Source organism: Callorhinus ursinus, unplaced genomic scaffold (genome assembly GCF_003265705.2).
Source record: "Callorhinus ursinus isolate GAN/ISIS: 27379988/994484 unplaced genomic scaffold, GSC_fseal_2.0 scaffold24, whole genome shotgun sequence".
Classification (NCBI taxonomy): domain Eukaryota; kingdom Metazoa; phylum Chordata; class Mammalia; order Carnivora; family Otariidae; genus Callorhinus; species Callorhinus ursinus.
This window is the reverse complement of record NW_027397086.1, coordinates 17,693,211-17,709,848: the sequence shown is the minus strand read 5'-3', so window position 1 is coordinate 17,709,848 and position 16,638 is coordinate 17,693,211. Positions and strand designations below refer to the sequence as shown.

The following is a 16,638-nucleotide window of genomic DNA, read 5'->3' as shown; positions in this document are numbered from 1 at the left end:
GTTTTATTTACTTAAGGTGTCAGGAGAATTTTGATGTGGTTAAAAAAACTGTTAGACCGGTACCCATGACATGAACATGGAAATGACTTGTTAAGTGTTGAGAAACAGCTTAGGAGGTTTAATATAGATATGTCAAAATTGTAGTAACCATAACTATGGACAGTGCTGTTGCAATGGTCAGTGTTAACTTTAAGCTGTAATGAATGGTCAGGGTTAGCTTTAAACTTATTAAACTAATGTAGAAATGTTTCACAGAGATGCAGAAAATAATTTTGTTCATCATATTGTTCATTAGGAATTGCTCTTGCTAAAAAGTTAAAGATGCACTGTGTTATGAACGTTAAGAACTAAACACACTTCCATGCTTTAAACCACAGTTATGTGCTTTACAAATGTGGACTACAAACATGATAGTCTGCTCTGTGACAAGATTATGTGGCTATGGTGTATTGTTGAAGAGATTTTGTTTGTTTTTTAAGATTTTATTTATTTATTTGAGAGAGTGAGCGAGTGTGTGTGTGTGAGAGAGAGAGAGAGAGAATGAATAGGGGCAGAGGGAGAGGGAGAAGCAGACTCCCCACTGAGCAGGGAGCCCAATGGGGGGCTCGATCCCTGAGCCCCGAGATCATGACCTGAGCCGAAGGCAGAGGCTTAACCGACTAAACCACCCAGGTGCCCTGAGATTTTGGTTTTAATTTGAAAGAAATCAACTGTTTTTTTGCCACCCATGAGAGAATTCCCAGCTCAATTCCCATACAAAGATTGGATGAAAGACTTAACTTTATCAGTCGACATTATGACTAACGTAAACACAAATGTCTGACTCTCATTGCTCATTCCTTGTGAAATTATGTCTTTGGAAAACCCATTTGGCAAGAACAACCTGGCCCCTTTCCTATACCATGATCCTTTTCCAAAAATGAAACTGATGGTTTAAACTACGTTCCTGCAATTATAGATTTGAAGGTTCAGTTCAAAACAAAGCAAAAAAAACCCTGATTTCAAACTGTGAGAAAATGAACTAACCTTGTTCAGGTACCTTTCTCAATGAATACTACTTGTGTAGTTGGAGAACTACAGATGGAACATATGAGCCATAGGGCACTAACGTACTAAAAACTAAATATGAGTACATTGGAATAGCACATCTACAAATATCTCAGGAAGAGATACACTAAAATAAAAACCCTTTTTTAAAGCAAAGATTCTATTCATTGTTGAAAGTTCCTACATTTAGGGACAGCTATTATTTTATTTTACTTTATTTTATTTATTTACTTTTTTAAAGTAGGCTCCATGCCCAACGTGGGGCTTGAACTCATGACCCTGAGATCAAGTTGCATGCTCTACTGACTGAGCCAGCCAGGTGCCCCTGGAACAGCTAGCTAGCTAGCTATTAATTATTTATTTATTTATTTATTTATTTTTTATTATTTATTTTTTATTTATTTTTTATTTATTTATTTATTTATTTTGGGGGGGCAGCTATTTTTTAAAATAATACTAAATATTTTTCCCAGTTAAAGGCATATTGCAATGCCAAATGAAAGACCCGATACTGACCTTTGGACCAAAGAAAAGGTGTCAGGTTTTTGGCCCTCTGTGGAAGTTATAAGTTATAAAAGAGAAAATTGATAATGAAACATTTCCATTTTAATTTTAATTTTGTTTTTTATTTAGTGACACTCATTTATTTATTTATTTATTTATTTATTCATTAAAGATTTTATTTATTTGACAGAGAGAGACACAGCAAGAGCAGGAACACAAGCAGGGGGAGTAGGAGAGGGAGAAGCAGGCTTCCCGCGGAGCAGGGAGCCCGATGCGGAACTCGATCCCAGGACCCTGGGACCATGACCCGAGCCGAAGGCAGACGCCCAACGACTGAGCCACCCAGGCGCCCTAGTGACACTCATTTATTAGTGGAAGGAAAGTATAGATTGTTTTCTCAGGCAAGTCTGAGAAATATCGTCAGGGAGAGAGTGGGGACAAGGCCCAAAGAACTGACCTGTTTGGAGGTTTCAGCAAGGATCTAGAGCTGTTTCCTGATCCCTGGCACCTAGGGCCCTGTGGCCTGTGACTCGTATCACAGGTTTGTAGAAACAGGGTTGGAAGGCAGAGATGAGGTAGAAGGCAAATCCTTAATTTGTATTTTTAATAAAAGTTTTAAATATGTAATCTCCAGTGTAATGCTTATAGAAATTCAGTAGTAAAGTTTAATTGTATTTCTGAACAGTTAATTTTTCTTTCCTATACACAGCTCACTTTATTCATTTACTCAAATGCCTATGGGGCGTTTGAGCTTGTAACCCTAATTAAATAACATAATTCATGTAAGAGTAATAAGGGCAGTGCCTAGCACACAGTAAGTTTTCAGTAAGCTTAACTATTTTATTAAGCTGGAGGTGTTAGTATTTAAGTGTGGTGCTAATAGTCTTTAACATAGAAGATAGAGCATGTTGCTGTAAAAAATGCAGCTGATTTAGGATTAGTAATGCTGAGGGCCAGGCAGGCAAAGTGCAGGTGGAAAGGTTTTATCTAATAGATCAAAGGAGAAGCTCATGTTTATAATGTAAATGAAATAAGCTCTTTCCTTGCATGTGAAATGTAGTCATGGTCTTATTGCCTGGAATAGATTTGGTTTTTCCTGTTCAGATTTTGAGGTGCATCTTCATTGTTTTAATGAATATCAGCTGTAATATTGTTTGCCCCTCCCCACTCACCCCCATGAAAGTGAAGCACTTTTGGAAAGGAAAAACAATATGTATAAAACCCGTTAGTGATATTGATTATATTTGATTCCTAGACCTGAACAGACGTTGCAGATGGTAATAAGAATGTTGTACATTAGTTAATTAAAAAAACTGACAAGAATCAACTAGTTCAAAGTCCTAGAAATTATTGAATGTGAAATAAAACTAAAAGCTATACAGCTTTAAGCTACGTGTATGTTATAGCTTAATAACACAGTGTAGCTTAATCATTAATAAATTAAAAATATTGAACCTGAGTTTTTTTAAAAAATAAATTGCCTACCTTTTTGGACAGTTTTTTAAAAAACATAAAAACTAAATATTCCTCCCAAAGGCATACTGCATTGCATATTGGTGCAAATTAAATTTGGGAATATTTTGGGAGTTGTGTTATTAAATTACAGTTCCTGCGTAGTAGGAATACCACACCTACTAAGATGAAATAAATCGGCATACATAATACTAATAATAGCGGTTGTTTATTTCATGTTTAACATATGCACTGTTCAAAGTGTTGCATATTTATCATCTCATTTTAACCCCTGGGTCAGTCCTAGATGGTAGCAGGTATTACCAACACTTACAAGTGAGAAAACTGAGAATGTATTTTGCCTAAGATCACACAATGAAGGGGAAGAAAAAGGATTTGAGCCCTGGTCTGTCTGACTTGAGCACCATGTTCTTTACCATAGTGTTGCCTGTGCTGGCTAGCAAGGACATTAACTTGCTGAAAATTATGCGTGTGTGTGTGTGTGTATTTGTGTGTGTGTTGGGTGGGAAGAATTGAAAGGATGTAGTTGAGGATAGCTTCAGTTGGATTTAAGACTAATATGGCAAGGATTTGATATTTTCATCAAGCAGATCATTTTGTCAGGCCACTAAGCAAAGTTTCAGAAAATGAAAATTAATTGCTTTTCCTACCTGCATTTTAAAAAAGTAAACACAAACAAAAGTACCCTACATATTCCTGACCAAGTTTAGTTGCTTTGTAGAAGTACTTTAAAATATAATTTTAGGAATGCCTGGGTGGCTCACTGGGTTAAACGTCCAACTCTTGATTTTGGCTCAGGTCATGATCCCAGGATTGTAAGATCGAGCCCTGCATCAGGCTCTTTGCTCAGCAGGGAGTCTGCTTGAGATTCTCTTTCTCCCTCTGTCCCTCTGCTCTCGTGTATGTTCTCTATCTCTCAAATAAATAAAATCTTTAAAAATGAAAAAATAAAATAATTTTGAGAAGTGGGGAAGTTGTTAGAAAGCTATTAACTTGATGTGTTTTCTTTTGCTTTCAGATCTAAAGCATGTATTCCTTATTTGAAAAAGAGTAAAATTGCTCATATCCTCAATCTCAGCCCACCACTGAACCTAAATCCATTGTGGTTCAAACAGCACTGTGGTAGGTGGTAGGTTAAGGGAATGGTTTGTTTGGTTAATTTGTTTTGTATTAAATCAGTGTTTCTATGATGTAATTACAATTTTTACATAGCATTCAACATTAAATTTTCTATGTAGAATCAATAGCACTTTGGAAACTAGATTCTTAAACTTTTATCTGTAATTTAAAACATTGAGGTATAATTTATGTTCAGTAAAATGCACAGATTTTAATGGTTCAGTTTGAAGAGTTTTGACAAATGTATACATCTGTATAACCAATAGCCAAATCAAGATATGGATTTCCATCATTCCAGAAAGCTCCCTCAAGTCTCAGTGGGTGTGTTTTATTGTATATAACTTAGTCTTCAATAAAGTTGGTTAGAAACTATGAAGTACTTTTTCTTTCACAGCAAACTAATGATTTGGGGTTGAGTATGCATTAAATTACAAGATTTATGTAGAGGTGCCTCCTTTAAAATAGTTACATCAGGTACTTACTCCTCCTTTGTACATAATTCACTAAAATTTGGACAGGTAATTAGAATAGAAAGCCAAAGGCAAAACTGAAAGAAGTTCTGTTTTAATTGACTAGGTTAGCAAATCTGCAACTTTTTGTTCTTGTTTTACTAGCAGTATAGCCCTAGAAAGTGGTTATTTATACTCGCAAAGTTGTTTCTTAATTAAGCACTATTCTTTGTGGTTTCTTTCAGCTTATACCATTGCTAAGTATGGTATGTCTATGTGTGTGCTTGGAATGGCAGAAGAATTTAAGGGTGAAATTGCAGTCAATGCATTATGGCCTAAAACAGGTATGTATTTTTTTTAAAAAAATCCAGTTATTGGATCTCATTTATTGTCCTTGACACTTTTGAGATACATCTTGGGTAGGTAGGTTGAGGTGGGAAACAAATTAAACTTTTTTTTTTTTTTTAAGAGAGAGGGAGAGCATGCGCATGAGAGCCAGCCTGCACGAGCGAGCATGGGGCAGGGGTGGTTGGGGGGCAGAGGGAGAGGGAGCAGGAGAGAGACTTGGGGCTTGATCTCATGACACTGAGATCGTGACCTGAGCCAAAAATCAAGAGTCAGACACTCAACCAACTGTAACACCCAGGCACCCCTAAACTCTCTTTTTAAACTTAGAAGTTGGGGAAGGGTGAAATATGGAAGTAATTGAATTCTGAAGGGCTTATATGAGCATGGGAAGATTGGGGAAGGAAAAGTATTCTAATAGTCTCATCTTGGGGCAGCCACAATACTAGATGGTATATTTTTTAAAAATTATATTTTCTGTTTGGGGCTAGGGTATAGAAGTGCTTCTGGATATTAAAATTATAGACAACCACCTACCATTTTTATTTAAATTAAATTTTTTATTTTAATTCCAGTATAGTTAACATTCATTGCTATATTAATTTCAGGTGTGCAATACAGTGACTAAACAATTCTCTATGTTACTCAGTGCTCATCCAGATAAGTGTACACTTAATCCCCTTCATCGATTTCACCCATCCCTCTACCCACCTCCCCTTTAGTAACTGTCAGTTTGTTCTCTATACTCAAGAGTCTGTTTTTTGGGCACCTGGGTGGCTCAGTCGGTTAAGCGTCTGCCTTTGGCTTGGATCATGATCGATCCTGGGATCAAGCTCAGCAGGGAGCCTGCTTCTCCCTCTCTCTCTGCCCCTCCCCCTGCTTGTGCTCCCTCGCTCTCACTCTCTGTCAAATAAGAGTCTGTTTCTTGGTTTGTTTCTTTTTTATTCTTTTGCTCATTTGTTTTGCTTCTTAAATTCCACATATGAGTGAGATCATATGGTATTTGTCTTTCTTTGACTGACTTATTTTGCTAAGCATTATACTCTTTAGCTCTTTCCATGTGTCTCAAATACTTTCTCCACAGTTGGTTTATTCAAATCAGGATATAAACAAGTTTCACACATCATATTTGTGTGATATGTTTTTCATATATAGTAGTTAACACTTTTAATTTTTTTTTTCCTTGCCACTGATTTCTTGAAAAACAAGGTCTTTTCCTTTTTTTTTTTTTTTTAAGATTTTATTTATTTGACAGAGACACAGCAAGAGAGGGAACATAAGCAGGGGGAGTGGGAGAGGGAGAAGCAGGCTTCCTGCGGAGCAGGGAGCCAGACATGGGGCTCGGTTCCAGGACCCTGGGATCATGACCTGAGCCGAAGGCAGGCACTTAATGACTGAGCCACCCAGGCACCCCGAAAAACCAGGTCATTTATAGAGTTTCCAACATTCTGGATTTTCCTGATTTCTCCCCATTGTGTCTTTTAACATGTTTCTTTATTGTCTAAGGACCTTTCTATTGTTTATTCCTATTCTTCTTCTTTCTGGAATTATTTTGTTTATTCATTTATTACTCAACAGATTATCTGTTGGGCAGTTATTATGTGGAGACATTGTGCAGGGCACTGTGATATTTCGTTAGCCTTTACACGTAATGGATGACGAGGTTGGTAAGAGTTGGCCATGAAAACACATTTAATCCAGCATTTTTGTGAAGTATTATAGCGCTAGGGGTACTCTTGAACTGAATTGCCACATACAAGAATGTGAAACTAACCCAGAGTTCTAGTTTAGGGACATTTGAGGGATTTCTTTTTATCTTTGTTCCCATCTGCTGTCTACTGGGTGAAGGGATTTTATCTGCTCCAAGCAGAAGTGAAACGGCCAGTGACTTATGGTATTGATGCAGGGGAAGCGGGAGGCTGTGGGTGAGAATGTACGGAGCTCGGGGGCATGTTGCTAATGGAACTTCTAGGAGAATTTAGCTGTTGCAGCCACCTCTGTAGTCACCACCTTTCTTTTCTTCTAAGGACTCAAAGGATCAATTTTTTTTCTTAAAGATTTTATTTATTTATTTGACAGAGCGACAGCGAGAGAGGGAACACAAGCAGGGGAAGTGGGAGAGGGAGAAGCAGGCTTCCTGCAGAGCAGGGAGCCCAACATGGGGCTCAATCCCAGGACCCTGGGATTATGCCCTGAGCCGAAAGCAGACGCTTAATGACTGAGCCACCCAGGCGCCCCTCAAAGGATCGATTTTTTAAAAATTTCTTTCTTCTCCTATTTGACCGAGATTCCTTTCTTCCATGGCCCACTGTGAGATCGGAACCATGTTTTATTGCTTCTTCATTTTTCCTTATGTTTCTGTAGCAGACACAGTTCTTTTAAGATTTTCTGGAGAATGATATTCTTTGCAGTGGGGCAAAAGATCAAAGTGAAAAAGTGCTTCTGTAGTGTTTTCAAACTGCATGTCAAGACTCATTGGTGAGTCATGAAATCAATTTTGTGGATTGTGAAATTGAGTTAGAAGGTAGCAGCCAGAATTTTGTTGTCTTATTTCTAATGGAATGAGATAGAAAATAGTAGGGGGCATTGCAGATTGTCTGGTTTCATATATAAATGAATACAAATGTATTTGTGAGTGTGTGTATATGTAGGTATTATGTATTCTTAGTCATGTCGGTAAAAAGTGTTACTGATTATGGATCACAGTTAAAAACTTTAAAAGCTCACACTTCACTGTGCCTTTCTTCTTCAACTTCCTTTCCTTCTCTGTTCTTAGCCTCCTCCTCCTCCCACTTCAATCATTGCTGTTGGTAGATAGTGAGAGTCAGAAAGTTAGTTTGAAAGGCAGGTCTCCCAGAAAACGAAGTCTTAACATAGTATTTTCCCTTTTTTATACCTCTATTATGTTACTTGTCATTTTCTATTCATTCATCTTCCAAACATTTTTATATGCCAGGCAGAGTTCTCTGTACTATTTATTCATTATGCATCCACAGATAATTTATTAAGTGTCTACCTGTGTACAAGGGATTAAGGGGTACTAAGATGAATGGGATGCAGATCTTACCGTTAGAGTTTACTCTTCAGGGTGGTTACCATCATCTGCATTTTGTCCTTCCCTTCTCACCTCCACTCCCCTAACCTTTAGGTCTTTGGGATCCTGGGGTAACAAAGTTAGAAAAAGCCTACTCTGACTCTAAGAATTAGAGATTTTATTCATAAAATAGATAATTATTGGACACCTTTTATGTGCCAAGGTCAGGTCTAGTAGTTTAAGATACATCAGAGAACAAAACAGACAAGAAGCTCTGTCCTTTTGGAACTTAATTAGTTTAATTGGGAGAGATACAATAGACAGTTAACATAATGAATAGTAAAGTATCTAGAAGGTGATAATGCTATAGAAAAAAATAGAACAGAGTAAGGGGGATTGGGAGTCTCAGGTACTGGAAGGGTAGAATGCAATTTTATTTTTTAAGATTTATTTATTTGAGAGAGAGAACACATGAGCAAGCAATGGGGAGGAGCAGAGGGAGAGGGAGAGAGAGATTTTTTTTTTTAAGATTTATTTATTTATTTGACAGAGAGAGAGGGAGGGGCCAGGCAGAGGGAGAAGGAGAAGCAGGTTCCCCACTGAGCAGAGAGCCTGATGCGGGGCTCAATCCTAGAACCCTGGGATCATGACCTGAGCCGAAGGCAGACACTTAATGGACTGAGCTACCCAGGAACCCTGAAGAGAGAGACTCTTAAGCAGACTCCCTACTGAGCCTGGAGCCCAACATGGGGCTTGATCTCATGACCCTGAGATCATGATCTGAACTGAAATCAAGAGTCTATGCTTAACCAACTGAGCCACCCAGTCGCCCCTAGATTGCAGTTTTAAAAAAAGTAGAAAGGTTTGGCCTTTTTGAGAAGGTGACATTTGAGCATAGACTTGAAGGGGGTGCTGGAGTTAGCCTCGGTGTTGTGTTAGCTCCAGGGTATGTGAGGGAAGCATTGAAGGCAGAGGAAGTAGCCAGGGGAAAGATCCTAAGAGGTGAGCATGCGTGGCATGATGAAAGAGTGGGGAGAAGGCCAACGTGCCTGGAGTGAGGGGAGAAGAGCAGAAAATGAGATGATGCCCATAAGGAAATGCAGAGCAGATGTTGTAGGTCCTTGTTAAGACTTGGGTTTTTATTCTGAGTGAAATGGGGAGCTCTTGCAGGGTTTTGTTTTGATTTGTTTCAAAGATTTTATTTATTTAGAGTGTGTGTACACGTACGCAGGAGCGGGTAGGGGCAGAGGGAGAAGGAAGGAGACTCTCAAGAAGATTCCACACCCGGCACGGAGCCCGCTGTGAGGCTGGATCTCATAACCCTGAGATCAGGATCTGAGCCAAAATCAAGAATTGGATGCTTCACGTACTGAGTCACTCAGGCACCCTTTTGGCAGGGTTTTGAGCAGAGGAGGGACGTGACGATACTTGAATTTTTTAAAGGATCTGTCTTGATGCTCTTAAGAATAGATTCTTTGGTGGGTGGGTGCCTGGTTGTCTCAGTTGGTAGAGCACGCGACTCTTCATTTAATCTCAGGTGCCATGAGTTCAAGCCCCATGTTGGGTTTGGAGCCTACTTTAAAAAAAAAAAAAAAAGATTTTTTTTTTTTTCCTCCCAACGAACCCTTGTGTCGAGGGCTGACTTTCAGTAGATCACAGCGAGGGAGCTGCTCGAAACCCCGACCCAGAAGCAGGTCGTCTACGAATGGTTCAGCACCAGGTTCCCCACGAACGTGTGTTGCGTGACAGGCGAGGGGGCGCCCCCCTTCTGGTCCTGCCTATTTCCCAGGAGGAGGGGCTCTCCACATCTGACCCTGGTCCCCATGCGCAAGGCTGTGACCTGCCCGCAGGAAAAGAATAAGTTCTTGAGGGTCGAAGGGAGAAACAGGAGACAGAGAGACCAGATTGGAGACTATTGCAGTTATCTAGACAATATGTCTTGGGAGCTATGACCGGAGTGATAGCAATAAAAACACTGGAGAGTGGTTAGATTCTGTTGTATTTTGAAGGTGGAACCAATAAATAGGGAAAGCTGCAGATGGGGCAGGTTAGGGAGCAAGGTTAGGAATTCATTTGGGGGCATTGTGTTTGTGCATCTAGGTAGAGATGGTCAGTAGACAGTTGGATTTGCAAGTGTGGGTGTCAGGAGAGAGGTCCAGGCTGGAGATAGAAATTTGTGGGTTATCAACATATAAATAGTATATAAGAAGAGAAGGGACCATTGGCCATTGCAACATTCAGAGATTGGGAAGAAGTAGAAAAACTAATTTGGAGGAAAAAAAAGGAACTATATAGGAGAGTAAGGTAGGAAGAAAATTAGAGTATGATATCCTGAAAGCCACTTGAAGAACATGTTTCAAGGAAGAAGGAGTGATTCACTGTGTCAAATGTTGCTAATAGTTCTTACAAAATGGGGACTGACCCTTGGATTTAGTAGTCTCTACATCTCCTTCACATTACTTAACAACATTTGTAATTAAACTATTGATTTTATAACTTGGCTAATGTCTTCCTTGCTAGAAAGTTTCTTAAAGGTAGAGACAGTATCTGCTTTGTTCATTTTATTGTAGTCCTTGTAGACGTTCGGTAAATGTTTGATGAATTAATGAATGTACAGTATGATTACATTCTGCCTAGCTCCAAATTAGACATTCTGAACAGAACATTGCATGACAGCGAATGTGGAGGACACTACCAGGATTGACAAGTGAAATCAGTTCACTTCCAACGTCTTTGCTTTAGCTTTGAGATATTCATTTTAGAAGTTTTACTAGACATCTTGGAGCCATTGGTATTATTTGGGGCCTAGACTTGATGGCACAGTAAACTGAATTTACAGTCCTGTTCCTTGCAGTACATGACACAATGAGTACATGAGTACAACTTGAGCAATTGTCTGGAATGTTGGGTAGGTGTGAGGTTGTTGTGGGGAGGTGGATGACTAAGTCCCAGGTCTTGATTGCCCAAGTTTAGGAGCTTGAATTTTAACTTGTATTCAGTACAGAGCCACTTCAGAATTTTAGAAGCAGGAGAGCAGAGGAAAAATCGGAGCAGTGGAGTGATAGGGTTGCTGATGAGGTTTAAGAAGTTTAATTTGGCATCTGAGTGTAGGATGTCTTGTGAGATCGTGGAGAGAGGAGGCAGGAAAGCTAGCTAGGATATTGCATTATTCATGACTCAGGCAAGAAAATGGATTCTAGAGGGTGTCCAGGCTCCTGGCTCTTTGTGAGGCTTCTATTTAAAAAAATAAAACAGGTTTTCTCTTCCTAGACTGTATAGAGCAGCTCTTCATGCTTGCTGGAACCAGTAATCTCCCAACATTATTCCCTTCAAGGAAAAGGAGATTTATTGCACTTAATGGAATGGACACAGTGTAACCTATATTAACCACGATCAGAACAGTGTCCTGGTCCACTCTTTGTCCTCTCTGGTTCAGTGTTCATTCTGTACACTGGCTACATTTTCCGGTCTGGATTTATAACTTTTCACCCCATTGAATTCAACCCATCCAGAGAAGTGGTCAGAGAACAGGCCTTAGTAGTTTAATAACATGAAGATCTCAAGCCCCAGCTATGTCAGCTTCAGAAGTGTAAGTTTTTCTTTTTACAAGACTGCCTTCATAGTTTCTGCCAAAACGGAGGGCGAGGAGGCGGGTGGCCTGCTGTTCAGAATGCCTGCTGCCTCTTACCTCTTGAGCGTTCAGAATGAGCGTGGTAGAGGGGGGAAGTCCACTTGGGGATAGAAATCAACGGAGGCTGGGTTGCAGAGCCTGTGAACCCAGCTGCTGATGGTGGTCCTGGCAGCCGAGACGACGATAGCAGAAGTGTCACAGAGCAGCTGCAGTCCTCTGTCACGTGGACCACACTACAAATAGACACAGGGACTCAGCTGACCAGGGAGGTCAGGGAAATGAGGTAATAGCTGGTCTCCCTGGTGCTAGAAACCAAAACTAGTTTCCCTGTTTTTTTAAGGCACTTGCTTACCAACTTGTTTAAATAACAGTTCATCTATATTTCACTGATTCTGCGATGCCCATGTTTTCATATTTTTACATCTTGGATATCAGGATGCTCTTACTATTGATGATGTACCATAGTTTAATTTGGCACATGTTCTTTTTTCTCAGTGGTACACTTTATAATCAATGATATCTTTGGTTCAGTGAGTACACAAAGAATATGTGTGTGTGTTTGGGGGCTGACAGTTGTTAAAGAGGTGAGACAAGCTTTCTTTCCAGAGGAGGCGGAGTCAAAGACAATGCTGATGTCTTAAGTCTGATATGTACTCTATATGTTTGTGTGAAAAGGACATCTTTGGTGGGTTTTTTAAAAAGATTTTATTTATTTGAGAAGAGAGAGAGCGAGCATGGGGGTTGTAGAGGAAGGAGGGAGAAGCAGACTCCCCACTGAGCAGGGAGTCTGGCACCAGGACCCTGAGATCATGACCTGAGCTGAAGGCAGATGCTTAACCAACTGAGCCACCCAGGCTCCCCTCTTAGCTTGATTTTAAGGCTCTTCTTACTGTTTTTGTGTTTTGTGCAGTCTGCAATCAGGAGAATCAGTTGAAAGCTATTAGATGCTTCTCCAATTATTCCTTAATAATACTTAAGTTTAAGGGTCACCTTTAGGATTCTTGTGATCCAAGGCATATCAGGTTTCTTTAAAATTTTTGCTTATTTTTGCTCATTCATCAGTGAATTTTCATTTGATGTATTCTATTGTGAACCTGCTTTTATTGTCAGTTTTATAACCTATTAGGGTAGCCTGTGACATTGCAAAACCTTTGTTGAAAATAACTCTGGCTTATTTCTTGATTTTGAGCGTCTATGCCTTCTTCGTATCTTCCATAGAAAGATTACTGAAGTAAAGATAGGTTGGGGAAATCATTCATTGTTCTTAGGTTATGTATATGTGTCTATACATATGAACACACACAACACGTGTATACATCCATGACATCTTCTTAATTTAGAGTTTTAAGAATTCTTACACCATTCATGTAGTCTGTAATGAGACTAAGTGTATACATATGCATATAGTTTTAAGGTGCACTGTATTGAAATCTTTTTTTAAAGTTTATTTTTTTAGATTTTTTATTCATTTAAGAGAGTGAGAGAGTACAAGCTGGAGGAGGGGCAGAGGGAGAGGGGGAAGCAGGCTCCCCACTGAGCAGAGAGCCCAATGCAGGGCTTGATGACCCAAGCCAAAGGCAACTGCCTAACTGACTGAACCACCCAGGCACCCCAAAAGTTTATTTATTTTAAGTACCTCTGCACTGAACATGGGGCTCGAACTCACGACCCAGAGATCAAGAGTCGCATGCCGTCCTAATTGAGCCAGCCAGGTGCCCCTATATTGAAATATTTTTAGAAAAATTCTACAGTTCAAGTGCCTGGGTGGCTCAGTCGGTTAAGTGTGTAACTCTTGGTTTCAGCTTGGGTCATGACCTCAGGGTCCTGAGATCAGGGCCCATGTCAGGCTCTGCACTGGGCATGGAACCTGCTTGGGATTCTCTCTCTCCCTGTCCCTTTCCCCTTCCCCCTGCCTGTGTGCATGTGCGCTTGCTCTCTCTATCTCTCAAAAAGAAAAAGAAAAATTCTACAGTTTATGGAAGCGAGATAACTAAACTCTAAGAATGCCCTTTAGTTTCAGGTGGTTAAGATCCTGGCTCTGAAGTCAAGTCAAGCTGTCAGGTGTTTGAATTCTAGCTCCTGTAATCTTGGACAAGTTACTTAACCCCTCCCTGCATGAGTAATCTCTTCTATAAAATGAGAATGATAACAGTACCTACCTCATAGAATTCATTCAGATAACTTATGTAAAGTATGTAGCAACATGCCCAGCAGAGGGCGCACTTGATAAATATTAGCTGCCATTTTTTATTAATAAGGTATCACATCAAGAGCAAAACCAGAGCTCTTGAACTTGGTTAAGCAAAAAAATTTCTTCTTAGTAGAGGAACTGCTGTTATAAGGTAGGGACATATTTTCTAACTTAGTGCTTTTAGGAAATTCCCCAAGTTAATTGTGCTGTCTTTGAAGTAGGGATGTATGCTGGAATGTAATCACCATGAAGGTAGGGGCTTTTGTCTGTTTATCAACTCATTTGTTCCCAATCCCTACAATAATGCCTGACTTATAGTAAGTACTCTATCACTATGTGTTGAATGAATGGAAAGGGGTCAGTGGCTCTTAAAAGCTATAAACTTTTCATCGTGTGGACTGAATTATGTAATTTATTCCAGTATGTAATGATTTAAAATGATGGTTTAACAGTGGTATGGAGAGAACTTTAAATTACTAGAGACTGAAACCTAAAGTACTTAAGTTGACTTGTTCAAAATATAAGCTAAATATATAAGTAAATTGAGATAAGTTACTGTTCACAACTTTGACATTGTATAATTAATAGTGTACTATGAATGGTAGAATTTCAAGTTACTTCATAAAAAAAAACCATAGAATTTAAAAATCACATGCACCTAAAACAAGGGCGTCTGGGTGGCTCAGTCAGTGAAGTGTCTGCCTTCGGCTCAGGTCATGATCCCAGGGTCCTGGAATGGAGCCCTGCATGGGGCTCCCTGCTTAGCAGGGAGTCTGCTTCTCCCTCTTCCTCTGCCCCTATATTCTTTTTTTTTTTTTTTTAAGATTTTATTTATTTATTTGACAGACACAGCAGGAGAGAGAACACAAGCAGGGGCAGAGGGAGAGGGAGAAGCAGGCTTCCTGAGGAGCAGGGAGTCTGATGTGGGGCTTGATCCCAGGACCCTGGGATCATGACCTGAGCCAAAGGCAGCCGCTTGACGACTGAGCCACCCAGGTGCCTCTGCCCCTATATTCTAATAGAGGGGTGAGACAATAAATTTAGGGAATGAGCTCCATATTTAGAGACAGGAAACTGAGGCCCATAGAGGTTAAAGTCACTTGCCAAAAAACACAACATAGTTGACATAAAAATCCTGCTCACCTGCCTTACTGCTCAGTGCTTTTTCTGTTACACCTTCCTGGCTTTCTTAACTTTCAAGACTGGTATGCAAATTCCTGAGCATTTTAAGTCAGAAGTCTAATTGAATTTTGCAGTGAGTCTCACAAAGGAGTTCTATTTTATGAGGCAGTGCTGTGTAGAGTAAGGAATGTGTATTCTATCCAGTCATGTCAGAACATTTGGCAAATCCCTTAAGCTTTCTGGATCTTGTTTTCATCACCTGTGAAGTAAAGTGATCAGCTGTCTTGTTTGTTACTTCCACAGTCCTCCTGTTTCATTTGGAGTTCTCTGTGTGTGTTCTCTCCGCAGCCATCCACACTGCTGCTATGGATATGCTGGGAGGATCTGGTATTGAAAGCCAGTGTAGAAAAGTTGATATCATTGCAGATGCTGCCTATTCCATTTTTAAAAAGCCAAAAAGTTTTACTGGAAACTTTATTATTGATGAAAATATCTTAAGAGAAGAAGGAATAAAAAATTTTGACATCTATGCAATTAAGCCAGGTAATGCTTCCAGTTTTTAAAAGTAGTGATGTATTTTAAAAGCTATCCTCCCAACGAAGGGGAATACCATACCAGCACAACTTCAAAAAGAGAGAAAGGAAAAATGGAAGTGAATTGAGGACTTTACAGGGATGTACAGATACAGAAGGCACATCAGCTATTAGCCATTTCCAAATCTTGAAACTAAAAATGAAAATTGGTTTTTAAAGTTGATCTTAAAATCACAGAGTAAAGACTTTATTCAAGGATGTGGTAATAGGTGATATAGGAGTCCATTTTCTGTGAAAACTTTTTAGGAATATGGACTCTTTCCAAATGTTTTTCTCTTAAGTGCAGTCTCTTAGAGTAGCTAGCTTACTGATGGGTGGTGAAGGCCAGTGAACACAGTCTGCCCTTTGTACAAGAGTATGATTTGAGAAGTTCTCAGCTGGCCCCCTTGTTCAAAAATCATTCTTCCTCTCTGAAATTGCAGTCATGATGGTGATGATCAGGCATTTTTACTTTATGTATGAAACATAATCTATATTAAATAATAGACAATATAGGTGTAAACAGTTCTATTTATTGGTGCAAAAGTGTGTTTCTAAATACTATTCATTAGGTTGTGCTTCCACATGTTTATATTTGTGTCATCCCTGTCTCTTCAGTTTGAACTGAATTAAATAGCTCTTTATGGTTTTACAAAGCAGTTTCATGTACATTATCTATTTAACCCTCACAGCAATCCTGTGAGGGAAGCAGTGTTGTTTAGGGATTAAGAGCATGGAGTTTGGGAGAAGACAAGCCAGGTTCAGATTCCAGCTCAGTTGCTCACAAGCTATGTGACCTCTGGCACGTCACCCACTTTCTCTGAGCGTCACTTTCCTTACTGGTAAAATTAAGGGAATAATAGCTTCCATACAGGGTTTTTTTAAGAAGGAAATGCAATAGTGTGTATAATGTGCTTGGCACAGTGCCCAGCATATGACACAATCGCAGTACTCAGTAGGTAGTATTTACAGTAGAAAAAACAGGCTCAAAGAGATTAGTCTTTGCGTAAGAGCAGTCAGCTAATAAATGGCAGAACCTGAACAAGGTGCAGGTCTTCTGGGTCCTGAGACAGTGTAATTATCACTTTAGGTTTTAAAGACACAGTGTCATTGTGCACAAAATCTTAAATTTAAGATTAAAAATCCTTTCA

At 39.5% G+C, this 16,638-nt stretch overlaps 1 protein-coding gene across 2 annotated transcripts in view; it reads left to right on the top strand.

Moving 5' to 3' along the window:
* The window catches only part of HSDL2 (hydroxysteroid dehydrogenase like 2), a 63,095-nt gene that overhangs the window by 23,008 nt on the left and 23,449 nt on the right, over positions 1-16,638 (top strand). For both annotated transcript variants that reach the window (XM_025888353.2, XM_073876536.1), the window contains exons 5-7: positions 4,043-4,146; positions 4,838-4,936; positions 15,264-15,458. In XM_025888353.2, the coding sequence (XP_025744138.1) occupies positions 4,043-4,146; positions 4,838-4,936; positions 15,264-15,458 (398 nt within the window). The remainder of the gene's footprint in view (positions 1-4,042; positions 4,147-4,837; positions 4,937-15,263; positions 15,459-16,638) is intronic.